This window comes from Maniola jurtina, chromosome 26, assembly GCF_905333055.1.
Source record: "Maniola jurtina chromosome 26, ilManJurt1.1, whole genome shotgun sequence".
NCBI classification, from domain to species: domain Eukaryota; kingdom Metazoa; phylum Arthropoda; class Insecta; order Lepidoptera; family Nymphalidae; genus Maniola; species Maniola jurtina.
The window spans coordinates 3,311,052-3,324,745 of record NC_060054.1 but is presented as its reverse complement, the minus strand read 5'-3'; the positions used below and the strand labels follow the sequence as shown (position 1 = coordinate 3,324,745).

The 13,694-nt window shown below is 45.6% G+C and overlaps 7 protein-coding genes across 7 annotated transcripts in view; all 7 read right to left on the bottom strand.

Annotated features, from left to right (window-relative positions):
- Nucleotides 1-13,694, bottom strand: part of LOC123878693 — a 317,944-nt gene that overhangs the window by 237,087 nt on the left and 67,163 nt on the right. The window lies entirely within an intron of this gene.
- LOC123878707 (histone H2A) lies at nucleotides 243-857 on the bottom strand. The gene has a single exon (XM_045926023.1). The coding sequence runs from the start codon at nucleotides 701-703 to the stop codon at nucleotides 329-331; it is 375 nt and encodes a 124-aa protein (XP_045781979.1). The 5' UTR covers nucleotides 704-857; the 3' UTR covers nucleotides 243-328.
- Nucleotides 2,756-4,312, bottom strand: LOC123878664 (histone H1B-like). The gene has a single exon (XM_045925976.1). The coding sequence runs from the start codon at nucleotides 3,710-3,712 to the stop codon at nucleotides 2,981-2,983; it is 732 nt and encodes a 243-aa protein (XP_045781932.1). The 5' UTR covers nucleotides 3,713-4,312; the 3' UTR covers nucleotides 2,756-2,980.
- LOC123878685 (histone H3) lies at nucleotides 6,169-13,415 on the bottom strand. Its single transcript, XM_045925999.1, has 2 exons — nucleotides 13,405-13,415; nucleotides 6,169-6,630 (listed from the first exon to the last, which is right to left on the bottom strand). Exon 2 carries the CDS (start codon nucleotides 6,615-6,617, stop codon nucleotides 6,207-6,209), a length of 411 nt encoding a protein of 136 aa, XP_045781955.1. The 5' UTR covers nucleotides 6,618-6,630; nucleotides 13,405-13,415; the 3' UTR covers nucleotides 6,169-6,206.
- On the bottom strand, nucleotides 7,396-7,851 carry LOC123878715 (histone H2B). The gene has a single exon (XM_045926031.1). The coding sequence runs from the start codon at nucleotides 7,847-7,849 to the stop codon at nucleotides 7,475-7,477; it is 375 nt and encodes a 124-aa protein (XP_045781987.1). The 5' UTR covers nucleotides 7,850-7,851; the 3' UTR covers nucleotides 7,396-7,474.
- LOC123878703 (histone H2A) lies at nucleotides 7,752-9,177 on the bottom strand. Its single transcript, XM_045926019.1, has one exon. It carries the CDS (start codon nucleotides 9,021-9,023, stop codon nucleotides 8,649-8,651), a length of 375 nt encoding a protein of 124 aa, XP_045781975.1. The 5' UTR covers nucleotides 9,024-9,177; the 3' UTR covers nucleotides 7,752-8,648.
- Nucleotides 11,076-12,632, bottom strand: LOC123878669 (histone H1B-like). The gene has a single exon (XM_045925980.1). It carries the CDS (start codon nucleotides 12,030-12,032, stop codon nucleotides 11,301-11,303), a length of 732 nt encoding a protein of 243 aa, XP_045781936.1. The 5' UTR covers nucleotides 12,033-12,632; the 3' UTR covers nucleotides 11,076-11,300.

Below are 13,694 nucleotides of genomic sequence, written 5' to 3'. Positions count from 1 at the left end.
CGAGGCGATTAATTATGAAGCGCCTGTTTAGGTCTAAACTAGGTAGGTAATCTATTACGGGTTGAAGCGTTTTTGAATTCAATTTAAAAAAGAAAAAAAAAAAAAAATTTCTCTCTTTACAATAGCTGTATATAATTTATATATTATTACCTACGTAAATGTATCGATATAATGACCTACTTATAAAGAGTGTGTGTATGTGCGCGATTGTTGTATCGTTGATAATAATAACATTGGAACAGTTTTGTGGCCCTGAAAAGGGCCTTTTGTTCATATTTCTCGATAAGTAGTATATCGAGTAGGTAGGTACCAAGAAGAAGATAAATTATTAGGCCTTCTTCTCGGTCTTCTTGGGCAACAGGACAGCTTGGATGTTCGGCAGCACGCCACCCTGTGCGATAGTCACGCCGGAGAGAAGCTTGTTCAGTTCCTCGTCGTTGCGGATGGCCAGCTGAAGATGCCTCGGTATGATCCTGGTCTTCTTGTTGTCGCGCGCCGCGTTGCCGGCCAACTCGAGAACTTCAGCGGCGAGATACTCCATCACGGCCGCGAGATAAACGGGCGCGCCGGCACCGACGCGTTCAGCGTAGTTGCCCTTCCTCAGCAGCCTGTGAATACGTCCGACGGGGAACTGTAGACCGGCACGGTTGGAGCGAGACTTGACCTTTCCCTTAACTTTGCCGCCTTTGCCACGTCCGGACATTGTTGTTGAGGAGTTTAAAAACGATCTAAATCACAAATATACGTGTACGTTGCGTACACGCGCGTGCGACCGGTGATGTGAGAGAACTATTAAAAAACTGATATCGCGAGACGGCATATATATAGTGAGTCGTAAGGTGGGGTTGGCGACGAGGCTTAGCGAGTAGTTTGTCTCATATTTGTTTTGAAAATGCGACGTTGCATGTTGGACACTCGTAGAGACAGCGAAGCGACAACGTCGCATAAAAAATAAAATAAAAATAAAAATAAAACTATAGGTAGGTAGGTAGGTAGGTAGGTAGGTAGGTAGGTAGGTAGGTACACACATACTCGTACATCATTCGTGAGCTTTTGCCTTTTGCTATTTTTTAGGTATAAAAGAAAAGAGAAAAGAAAAGAAATAAATAGGTAATTGTATCTAACGTAGTATGACGTAGTTAGATGAGAGGTAGGTAGGTAGGTAGGTCACGGAGCGGGAGTCGGGAGTCGGGATCGGGTTCGGCAGGATATTGTGATGTGCGATGTATGTATGTACTTAAGTATTAATTAATTAATTATTTAAGTAAGTAAGTAGGTAGGTAGGTAGGTAGGTAGGTACGTAATTATTGATATGATGAAATGAAATAAAGTGAGAAGTTTAGTTTTAGTGTTAGTGAGTGGTACTGGTACCTAGTACCTACTCGTACGTAGTTTATACAACAGACAGCCAGCCAGCAGTACCTAATAACTGTAAGTAGAGTAGAGTAGAGTAGAGTTTATAGATGAATATCTTAGGTACGAGTAGGTGAAATGAACTAAATTTGTATTTATGATTCATTAGAAATATAGTATAGTGTAGTGTAGTGTAGTGTACCTATCTACTAATTAATACTAAGTGTCGTATTGGCATAGTTAGAATGAATGAATGATAAAATTGAAGTTGGTAAGTAAGTATTACATATAAGATTTATATATATTTTTGTGTTTATCGTAGGTTATTAGGACATAAACAATGTTAGTACATAATAATATGTAGTTTTCAAACAAAACACACCGAACACCTGTTTAGGTACCTACTCTACGATACGAAGCGACTCTAGATAGAGCTACTACCTCTATACGGCTGTACCCTAGGTAGGTAGGGTGTAGAATGTCTTGTGAATAAAAGCGAGCGTTTTTTCTTTTAGGGGTGCGCGAGCGAAGCGAGCGTTTTTTTTTTTAGGCGTGCGCGAGCGAAGCGAGCGTTTTTTTTTTTAGGCGTGCGCGAGCGAAGCGAGCGTTTTTTTTTTTTAGGCGTGCGCGAGCGAAGCGAGCGTTTTTTTTTTTTAGGCGTGCGCGAGCGAAGCGAGCGTTTTTTTTTTTTTAGGCGTGCGCGAGCGAAGCGAGCGTTTTTTTTTTTTAGGCGTGCGCGAGCGAAGCGAGCGTTTTTTTTTTTAGGCGTGCGCGAGCGAAGCGAGCGTTTTTTTTTTAGGCGTGCGCGAGCGAAGCGAGCGTTTTTTTTTTTTAGGCGTGCGCGAGCGAAGCGAGCGTTTTTTTTTTTAGGCGTGCGCGAGCGAAGCGAGCGTTTTTTTTTTTTTTAGGCGTGCGCGAGCGAAGCGAGCGTTTTTTTTTTTAGGGGTGCGCGAGCGAAGCGAGCGTTTTTTTTTTAGGCGTGCGCGAGCGAAGCGAGATATAAATTATGGAGCTAAAAATTAGGTAGTAGTAAGTTAGGTAAATGTCGGTTCGAGTCACAATGATAATAATGATTATTTATTTACTCTCTAGCCATTTCAAAATCACAATAATAAACATATTGTCTAGCCTTTCACTCTCCTTCCCAAAGTTACAAAGTTAGCTTTTCCCGCCCGCCGAGACGCCCTCTGGCGTGACCAAAGTGATTTGTCGAAAATGGAGTCATATAATATACTTACGTTATAAGTTAAACGGTAAATTGAAAGGAAAACTTTTAGAATCGCAGTATCTCAGGAATGGTGATCCTTAGAAGAAAAAAAAAAAAGTAGCTGGTAGGTAGGTACATAGGTTGGTTGGTTGGTTGGTTGGTTGGTAGGTAGATATAATAAAAACGCACGAATGTCAATTATATTCGGTAGGTATCTAGGAAATGTGTGTTAGCCCTGAAAAGGGCTTTTTATTGTTGCGGTTGTAAAGCCGCACGCAGAACTCTTGAACGCGCGCATCATCGCCGATCCGTCGTCCGTCCGCCGCATCGAGCAGCGAGCGGCAGGCAGGCACGCACGTACGTACGGCGATTAGCGAGCAGTTCGACGAAGGCCGAAGGCGGCAGCCAGTGGAGCTGAGCTTACTTTTTAGCAGCGGCGGCCTTCTTGGCGGCGGGTTTCGACTTGGGCGCGGCCTTCTTCGGTTTCGGCGCTTTAGGTTTCTTCGTGGGCGGCTTGGCGGTCTTCTTCGCCTTGGAGGCGGCCCCCTTGGCCTTGGCCGGGGACGCGGCGGCGACGGAGGTCTTCTTCGCGGCCGGCTTCTTCCTCTTGGCCGCGGCGGCCTTCTTGTCCCTGGCGGTCGCGGCGGCGGTCTTCGCCCGAGACGGGGACGAGGCGGCCGCCGCGGCGGTGGCCTTCTTGCCGCCCTTCGCGCCGGCCGCGGCCGCGGTGGAGGCGGCCTTCTTGGCCCTCGCGGAGGCGGCGGACGCGGCGGCGCCCTTGCCGCCGGCGGGCTTCTTGGACGCGGACGACTTCGACTCGAGCTTGAACGAGCCCGACGCGCCCTTGCCCTTGGTCTGGATCAGCGCGCCGGATTCGACGGCGCTCTTCAGGTACTTCCTGATGAAAGGTGCCATCTTCTCCGCGTCTACCTTGTACTGGGCGGCGATGTACTTTTTGATGGCCTGCAGCGACGAGCCGCTCCTCTCCTTGAGCTCCTTGATGGCGCTGTTCACCATCTCGGACGTCTTCGGATGGGTGGGCTTCGCTTTCGGCTTCTTGGCGGCGGCGCCGCCGGCGCCCGCGGAGGCCTTGGGCTTCTTCGCGGGTGTCGCCGGGGCCGGTGCTTCGGATGCGACTGCGGTGTCTGACATTTTCTTTGCTATTATTTGATGATGCACGCACACACAACACGAAAAAAATTAATAGGTAGTAACTAACTACTAACAACTAGTAAGTATACACTGAGACTTGAGAGCAACTTTGCACCGAACTTTTAACGATACAAATAGCGATACGCCGCACGAGGTCGCTGTCGGTAGTAAGGCTCGTGGCTATACCGTAAGGAGAACCGCGATGTCGCTAGACATTTTCCCGTACGAATACTTACAACTTTTCACTAGCATGCATCAGATTAAAACAAAATTATATATTCCCATTTAAATTTTCCATCATTTGCAACGAACGTGTCGTTTTATCATGAGCCCGGCCGTGTCGTGGTGTAATCCAATAGCGCGTCACCGCCGCGCCAGCGGAGCGATCGATGTTTAATTTCGATACACCGCTAGTCGCGTACCTCGGGTCCCGTTTAAAAGCCATTTTTCTCTATAAAACAATGCTTAATCATTGTATGTCTTGCCAAATTAAAAGCTGAGATTCTATTCTATCGATCTGACCACTCATATCAACACTGAGTCGGATGCATATGTACTTTAGCCCGATCGAAGTGGAGCCTCGTAAAACACGACTCGATCTCTCGGCGTGTACGAATAATTGTAGTCTCCCGCTGACGGTCTGATTATTTAGATAGAGGTATACCGATATGATATAGAAAAATATAATTGTATTCCTTTTATGTTCTCATTAATGTACAAATAATAATGAAAAGACGGATAATGGATAACTCACTTGCGGCGCTGAGGAGGCGCGCGCGGCTCGGCCAGCCTAGCCGGCCCGGTCGCGACATTCTGTACATCGAGGGCACTAACACATTACATATTTATTATTAAACTTAAACTCCATTATGGAATATTGATACTTGCTAATAATAAATAATTACCATGCAGCCACTTAGTTAGTTATGTACAAAGAAAATATATAAGTACTTAAATACAAGTACTTACCTACCTCTAATTAGTTACGTACGACGTACATAGGTGGACCTAGGTAGTTGGATTATGAGAATAGGCACCGTGAATATTGAATTGATTTTATTAAATAACAAAATATAAAGTGATGGATAACAATGTCCCTATTATGTACCTACACACACGCAAGTATATGCATAATAGGAACCTAGGTACCTACGAGTATTCAACGACTCTTGACAACATTCACAGTTCGACTACTATCATTGACGTGTATCTGGGTACGCGCGTCACCCTACATTAATTAATTAATTAATTAATTAATTAAGTAAGTATCAATCTATGATTTTCATTAGTAAGTATTGTTTGCAGCACTACTGTATCTTATCTGTGCTGTGTTAGTGTAGGAAGGTGTAAAGTGCAAATAAATAAACACAACAAGAGAAGTGATAATAGAATAATCGAAATATATGCGGCCCTGAAAAGGGCCTTTTTCTTTTAACGCCACCTAGGTAAGTAAACGTAGGCGTGGCGTGGTACTGAAGGAGTCCTCTAACCTCCGAAACCGTACAGGGTGCGACCCTGACGTTTCAGAGCGTAAACGACGTCCATGGCGGTGACGGTCTTCCTCTTGGCGTGCTCCGTGTAGGTGACGGCGTCGCGGATCACGTTCTCGAGGAACACTTTCAACACGCCGCGGGTCTCCTCGTATATCAGACCGGATATACGCTTCACTCCACCCCTGCGCGCCAGACGACGGATGGCCGGCTTGGTGATACCTTGGATGTTGTCACGCAGCACTTTCCTGTGACGCTTGGCACCACCTTTCCCCAATCCCTTTCCGCCTTTACCGCGACCGGTCATCCTCTGTTTGTTTGTATCTCCTCTTCAATAATTCAAAAGAATGAACACCGCGCGCGCGCTGCAACAAACAGTGAAAACATAAAATTTTCACCAGACGGGGCCTTAAATATGCTTACGTGTTAGCGCTATCGCATGTGGCCGCCGTCGCCCGTTGGTAGAGAGAAAGAGACACACAACATCTTGGGTGTTGGTGGGGCAGGAGGGGGGAGGAGTGGGGGGGGGGACTTATGAAGACAAAACTTTGCACTGCGTCTGTCTGTCTGTCTTTCTTTCTGTCTTTCTTATAGAAACCCGCGCATTAAATTCACCGTTTTGATTATTTTTCCACCGAATTGTATTTACTCTTAACCTTAACCACCTACCCAATGGTAGTACTCGCGCCATCAAGACGATTCCAATGACGTAGGTACGACTCTGGATCATGAGTAGAGTTACGAATAATGTGCTAATAAACAAAACTAGGTAGGTGGGGTAATTAAAAAGACGCGTACTACATATTTATTTCAATAATAATAATCAACCAAACCAACACGAGTAGGTTGAACAACAGTGTAAAAAAATGCCACACTCGTGGCACACCTACAGTGTAGGTAGAGTAATAAAGTAGGTATCAAACGAAAGTTTTGTGGCCCTGAAAAGGGCCTTTTGCAATTGCACAATTAGGCAAGTGACCACCCGACGACGCTCGCACACAGTTTTAGGCGCGTTCGCCCCTGATCCTGCGCGCCAGCTGGATGTCCTTCGGCATAATGGTGACACGCTTAGCGTGGATGGCGCAAAGGTTTGTATCTTCGAAGAGTCCCACTAGGTACGCTTCGCTGGCCTCCTGCAGGGCCATCACGGCGGAGCTCTGGAATCGGAGGTCGGTCTTGAAGTCCTGAGCTATCTCGCGCACCAGCCGCTGGAACGGAAGCTTGCGGATCAGGAGTTCGGTGCTCTTCTGGTAACGACGGATCTCACGAAGCGCCACAGTGCCCGGTCTGTAGCGGTGAGGCTTCTTCACGCCGCCGGTGGCGGGAGCGCTCTTGCGTGCAGCCTTGGTTGCCAGCTGCTTGCGAGGCGCTTTACCTCCGGTGGACTTGCGAGCGGTCTGCTTCGTGCGGGCCATATTCTTCTACTATCTCCTTTTTTTTTCTATAAAAGAAAAAAATAAATGTATGTTAAACTTTGCGTGCGTCCAGTCGCAACCGACACTGTTAGTTTATAAAAATTTTGCTACCAGGATCTGAACCTTATATATGGACTGGCACGCGGGGGAGAGGGGCGAGAGGGGAAGCGGGCACCGCAGTGCACTGCGCGCGCGTGTGAGAGAGAGAGAGAGAGAGACGAGAAAGATATGCAATAATAATATAATATCACGTGTAGGTATATATTTTTTGTTTTAATAATATTTAATTGAATAACTATTGATACAATATTATTGTACTGTCTAAGAAGTCTATGATGACTTACAAAAACAGAAAGACAGACAGACAGACAGACAGACATACATACATACATACATACATATACAACTTAAGTTTTATATTATTAAATATAGGTAGGTATTTTAGGTATTTTGTCATAGTTGTCTACTAGGTACTTACTTTTGTACACGGGCGTGAGAGTAAAATACAAGTATGTAAAAATAATAATAGTATTATTACTTGCCTAATAGGTATTATTATATTTTACAAGCGAAGTTAATGTATGTAATGTAGTATTTAAATATGTAGATACCTACTTACGGCTAGGCGATTAAGCACCGATTGAATAGATAAACTACGATAATATATTTTAACCATTAGGTTGGTGATGTGATTAACAGTGGTAGGTAACAACTAACAAATAACAAACTAACATTTTTTGGAGTCAATAAAAGTAAGTAGGTAAGTAAAAAATCTGAATCTTTTTGTGGCCCTGAAAAGGGCCTTTTGTTTACATCTCGTTCACTTCAACGAGGAAGACAAGACGCGATGGGCTAGCTCACTTCGAGCTAGTGTACTTGGTGACGGCCTTTGTGCCTTCACTGACCGCGTGCTTGGCCAGCTCTCCCGGCAGCAGTAGTCTCACAGAGGTCTGCACCTCCCTGGAGGTGATCGTCGACCTCTTGTTGTAGTGGGCGAGACGGGAGGCCTCGGCGGCGATGCGCTCGAATATGTCGTTCACGAACGAGTTCATGATCGACATGGCCTTACTGGAGATACCGGTGTCGGGGTGGACCTGCTTGAGCACCTTGTAAATGTAAATGGCGTAGCTCTCCTTCCTCTTGTGCTTCTTCTTTTTCTTGTCAGACTTGGAGATGTTCTTCTGGGCCTTGCCGGATTTCTTGGCTGCCTTGCCGCTAGTCTTGGGTGGCATATTGTACAAACTAACGAACTGCGAGCACTATATATTATAAAAACAAACACACGAGTTACGCACGAGACCGCTGTATGTATCGTTGAGACGATAGAAGAGAAGTGTGTGCGCCAAATTTTTTGGGGTCTTCGAGTTTTGTTAGTTTTTCAACGCGGTACCAGTAGCGGCTGCGGCGAGCGGTTGCAACCAATTCGACCAATCGTCAAACGATTACTGTTCGCGAGAGAGGGGAGAGAGTGCGGCGTTTAATCCATTCCCCCCCGGCCCGCTCGCCGCTCGCGGGAAAAAAAAAAAAAATAAAAAAAAAATGAGTTTATGTTTACGTATTTCGTGCGAATAGGCGTAATTCTTACATGTATCTTAATAATAATTATTATTAGACGTAGGTAGGTGCGTGCGTGCGTGTGTGTAATATTATGTATGTACAATTATAATACAATGTACCACCATGTATACCAGTAATAATAAATACGAGGCGATTAATTATGAAGCGCCTGTTTAGGTCTAAACTAGGTAGGTAATCTATTACGGGTTGAAGCGTTTTTGAATTCAATTTAAAAAAGAAAAAAAAAAAAAAATTTCTCTCTTTACAATAGCTGTATATAATTTATATATTATTACCTACGTAAATGTATCGATATAATGACCTACTTATAAAGAGTGTGTGTATGTGCGCGATTGTTGTATCGTTGATAATAATAACATTGGAACAGTTTTGTGGCCCTGAAAAGGGCCTTTTGTTCATATTTCTCGATAAGTAGTATATCGAGTAGGTAGGTACCAAGAAGAAGATAAATTATTAGGCCTTCTTCTCGGTCTTCTTGGGCAACAGGACAGCTTGGATGTTCGGCAGCACGCCACCCTGTGCGATAGTCACGCCGGAGAGAAGCTTGTTCAGTTCCTCGTCGTTGCGGATGGCCAGCTGAAGATGCCTCGGTATGATCCTGGTCTTCTTGTTGTCGCGCGCCGCGTTGCCGGCCAACTCGAGAACTTCAGCGGCGAGATACTCCATCACGGCCGCGAGATAAACGGGCGCGCCGGCACCGACGCGTTCAGCGTAGTTGCCCTTCCTCAGCAGCCTGTGAATACGTCCGACGGGGAACTGTAGACCGGCACGGTTGGAGCGAGACTTGACCTTTCCCTTAACTTTGCCGCCTTTGCCACGTCCGGACATTGTTGTTGAGGAGTTTAAAAACGATCTAAATCACAAATATACGTGTACGTTGCGTACACGCGCGTGCGACCGGTGATGTGAGAGAACTATTAAAAAACTGATATCGCGAGACGGCATATATATAGTGAGTCGTAAGGTGGGGTTGGCGACGAGGCTTAGCGAGTAGTTTGTCTCATATTTGTTTTGAAAATGCGACGTTGCATGTTGGACACTCGTAGAGACAGCGAAGCGACAACGTCGCATAAAAAATAAAATAAAAATAAAAATAAAACTATAGGTAGGTAGGTAGGTAGGTAGGTAGGTAGGTAGGTAGGTAGGTACACACATACTCGTACATCATTCGTGAGCTTTTGCCTTTTGCTATTTTTTAGGTATAAAAGAAAAGAGAAAAGAAAAGAAATAAATAGGTAATTGTATCTAACGTAGTATGACGTAGTTAGATGAGAGGTAGGTAGGTAGGTAGGTCACGGAGCGGGAGTCGGGAGTCGGGATCGGGTTCGGCAGGATATTGTGATGTGCGATGTATGTATGTACTTAAGTATTAATTAATTAATTATTTAAGTAAGTAAGTAGGTAGGTAGGTAGGTAGGTAGGTACGTAATTATTGATATGATGAAATGAAATAAAGTGAGAAGTTTAGTTTTAGTGTTAGTGAGTGGTACTGGTACCTAGTACCTACTCGTACGTAGTTTATACAACAGACAGCCAGCCAGCAGTACCTAATAACTGTAAGTAGAGTAGAGTAGAGTAGAGTTTATAGATGAATATCTTAGGTACGAGTAGGTGAAATGAACTAAATTTGTATTTATGATTCATTAGAAATATAGTATAGTGTAGTGTAGTGTAGTGTACCTATCTACTAATTAATACTAAGTGTCGTATTGGCATAGTTAGAATGAATGAATGATAAAATTGAAGTTGGTAAGTAAGTATTACATATAAGATTTATATATATTTTTGTGTTTATCGTAGGTTATTAGGACATAAACAATGTTAGTACATAATAATATGTAGTTTTCAAACAAAACACACCGAACACCTGTTTAGGTACCTACTCTACGATACGAAGCGACTCTAGATAGAGCTACTACCTCTATACGGCTGTACCCTAGGTAGGTAGGGTGTAGAATGTCTTGTGAATAAAAGCGAGCGTTTTTTCTTTTAGGGGTGCGCGAGCGAAGCGAGCGTTTTTTTTTTTAGGCGTGCGCGAGCGAAGCGAGCGTTTTTTTTTTTAGGCGGGCGCGAGCGAAGCGAGCGTTTTTTTTTTTTTGGCGTGCGCGAGCGAAGCGAGCGTTTTTTTTTTTAGGCGTGCGCGAGCGAAGCGAGCGTTTTTTTTTTTTTAGGCGGGCGCGGGCGAAGCGAGCGTTTTTTTTTTTTAGGCGTGCGCGAGCGAAGCGAGCGTTTTTTTTTTTAGGCGTGCGCGAGCGAAGCGAGCGTTTTTTTTTTAGGCGTGCGCGAGCGAAGCGAGCGTTTTTTTTTTTTTAGGCGTGCGCGAGCGAAGCGAGCGTTTTTTTTTTTAGGCGTGCGCGAGCGAAGCGAGCGTTTTTTTTTTTTTTAGGCGTGCGCGAGCGAAGCGAGCGTTTTTTTTTTTAGGGGTGCGCGAGCGAAGCGAGCGTTTTTTTTTTAGGCGTGCGCGAGCGAAGCGAGATATAAATTATGGAGCTAAAAATTAGGTAGTAGTAAGTTAGGTAAATGTCGGTTCGAGTCACAATGATAATAATGATTATTTATTTACTCTCTAGCCATTTCAAAATCACAATAATAAACATATTGTCTAGCCTTTCACTCTCCTTCCCAAAGTTACAAAGTTAGCTTTTCCCGCCCGCCGAGACGCCCTCTGGCGTGACCAAAGTGATTTGTCGAAAATGGAGTCATATAATATACTTACGTTATAAGTTAAACGGTAAATTGAAAGGAAAACTTTTAGAATCGCAGTATCTCAGGAATGGTGATCCTTAGAAGAAAAAAAAAAAAGTAGCTGGTAGGTAGGTACATAGGTTGGTTGGTTGGTTGGTTGGTTGGTAGGTAGATATAATAAAAACGCACGAATGTCAATTATATTCGGTAGGTATCTAGGAAATGTGTGTTAGCCCTGAAAAGGGCTTTTTATTGTTGCGGTTGTAAAGCCGCACGCAGAACTCTTGAACGCGCGCATCATCGCCGATCCGTCGTCCGTCCGCCGCATCGAGCAGCGAGCGGCAGGCAGGCACGCACGTACGTACGGCGATTAGCGAGCAGTTCGACGAAGGCCGAAGGCGGCAGCCAGTGGAGCTGAGCTTACTTTTTAGCAGCGGCGGCCTTCTTGGCGGCGGGTTTCGACTTGGGCGCGGCCTTCTTCGGTTTCGGCGCTTTAGGTTTCTTCGTGGGCGGCTTGGCGGTCTTCTTCGCCTTGGAGGCGGCCCCCTTGGCCTTGGCCGGGGACGCGGCGGCGACGGAGGTCTTCTTCGCGGCCGGCTTCTTCCTCTTGGCCGCGGCGGCCTTCTTGTCCCTGGCGGTCGCGGCGGCGGTCTTCGCCCGAGACGGGGACGAGGCGGCCGCCGCGGCGGTGGCCTTCTTGCCGCCCTTCGCGCCGGCCGCGGCCGCGGTGGAGGCGGCCTTCTTGGCCCTCGCGGAGGCGGCGGACGCGGCGGCGCCCTTGCCGCCGGCGGGCTTCTTGGACGCGGACGACTTCGACTCGAGCTTGAACGAGCCCGACGCGCCCTTGCCCTTGGTCTGGATCAGCGCGCCGGATTCGACGGCGCTCTTCAGGTACTTCCTGATGAAAGGTGCCATCTTCTCCGCGTCTACCTTGTACTGGGCGGCGATGTACTTTTTGATGGCCTGCAGCGACGAGCCGCTCCTCTCCTTGAGCTCCTTGATGGCGCTGTTCACCATCTCGGACGTCTTCGGATGGGTGGGCTTCGCTTTCGGCTTCTTGGCGGCGGCGCCGCCGGCGCCCGCGGAGGCCTTGGGCTTCTTCGCGGGTGTCGCCGGGGCCGGTGCTTCGGATGCGACTGCGGTGTCTGACATTTTCTTTGCTATTATTTGATGATGCACGCACACACAACACGAAAAAAATTAATAGGTAGTAACTAACTACTAACAACTAGTAAGTATACACTGAGACTTGAGAGCAACTTTGCACCGAACTTTTAACGATACAAATAGCGATACGCCGCACGAGGTCGCTGTCGGTAGTAAGGCTCGTGGCTATACCGTAAGGAGAACCGCGATGTCGCTAGACATTTTCCCGTACGAATACTTACAACTTTTCACTAGCATGCATCAGATTAAAACAAAATTATATATTCCCATTTAAATTTTCCATCATTTGCAACGAACGTGTCGTTTTATCATGAGCCCGGCCGTGTCGTGGTGTAATCCAATAGCGCGTCACCGCCGCGCCAGCGGAGCGATCGATGTTTAATTTCGATACACCGCTAGTCGCGTACCTCGGGTCCCGTTTAAAAGCCATTTTTCTCTATAAAACAATGCTTAATCATTGTATGTCTTGCCAAATTAAAAGCTGAGATTCTATTCTATCGATCTGACCACTCATATCAACACTGAGTCGGATGCATATGTACTTTAGCCCGATCGAAGTGGAGCCTCGTAAAACACGACTCGATCTCTCGGCGTGTACGAATAATTGTAGTCTCCCGCTGACGGTCTGATTATTTAGATAGAGGTATACCGATATGATATAGAAAAATATAATTGTATTCCTTTTATGTTCTCATTAATGTACAAATAATAATGAAAAGACGGATAATGGATAACTCACTTGCGGCGCTGAGGAGGCGCGCGCGGCTCGGCCAGCCTAGCCGGCCCGGTCGCGACATTCTGTACATCGAGGGCACTAACACATTACATATTTATTATTAAACTTAAACTCCATTATGGAATATTGATACTTGCTAATAATAAATAATTACCATGCAGCCACTTAGTTAGTTATGTACAAAGAAAATATATAAGTACTTAAATACAAGTACTTACCTACCTCTAATTAGTTACGTACGACGTACATAGGTGGACCTAGGTAGTTGGATTATGAGAATAGGCACCGTGAATATTGAATTGATTTTATTAAATAACAAAATATAAAGTGATGGATAACAATGTCCCTATTATGTACCTACACACACGCAAGTATATGCATAATAGGAACCTAGGTACCTACGAGTATTCAACGACTCTTGACAACATTCACAGTTCGACTACTATCATTGACGTGTATCTGGGTACGCGCGTCACCCTACATTAATTAATTAATTAATTAATTAATTAAGTAAGTATCAATCTATGATTTTCATTAGTAAGTATTGTTTGCAGCACTACTGTATCTTATCTGTGCTGTGTTAGTGTAGGAAGGTGTAAAGTGCAAATAAATAAACACAACAAGAGAAGTGATAATAGAATAATCGAAATATATGCGGCCCTGAAAAGGGCCTTTTTCTTTTAACGCCACCTAGGTAAGTAAACGTAGGCGTGGCGTGGTACTGAAGGAGTCCTCTAACCTCCGAAACCGTACAGGGTGCGACCCTGACGTTTCAGAGCGTAAACGACGTCCATGGCGGTGACGGTCTTCCTCTTGGCGTGCTCCGTGTAGGTGACGGCGTCGCGGATCACGTTCTCGAGGAACACTTTCAACACGCCGCGGGTCTCCTCGTATATCAGACCGGATATACG

What these genes read in the sequence shown, in the direction of transcription:
- LOC123878707 (XM_045926023.1), bottom strand. Translation starts at nt 703, where the DNA reads ATGTCCGGACGTGGCAAAGGCGGCAAAGTTAAGGGAAAGGTCAAGTCT.
- LOC123878664 (XM_045925976.1), bottom strand. Translation starts at nt 3,712, where the DNA reads ATGTCAGACACCGCAGTCGCATCCGAAGCACCGGCCCCGGCGACACCC.
- LOC123878685 (XM_045925999.1), bottom strand. Translation starts at nt 6,617, where the DNA reads ATGGCCCGCACGAAGCAGACCGCTCGCAAGTCCACCGGAGGTAAAGCG.
- LOC123878715 (XM_045926031.1), bottom strand. Translation starts at nt 7,849, where the DNA reads ATGCCACCCAAGACTAGCGGCAAGGCAGCCAAGAAATCCGGCAAGGCC.
- LOC123878703 (XM_045926019.1), bottom strand. Translation starts at nt 9,023, where the DNA reads ATGTCCGGACGTGGCAAAGGCGGCAAAGTTAAGGGAAAGGTCAAGTCT.
- LOC123878669 (XM_045925980.1), bottom strand. Translation starts at nt 12,032, where the DNA reads ATGTCAGACACCGCAGTCGCATCCGAAGCACCGGCCCCGGCGACACCC.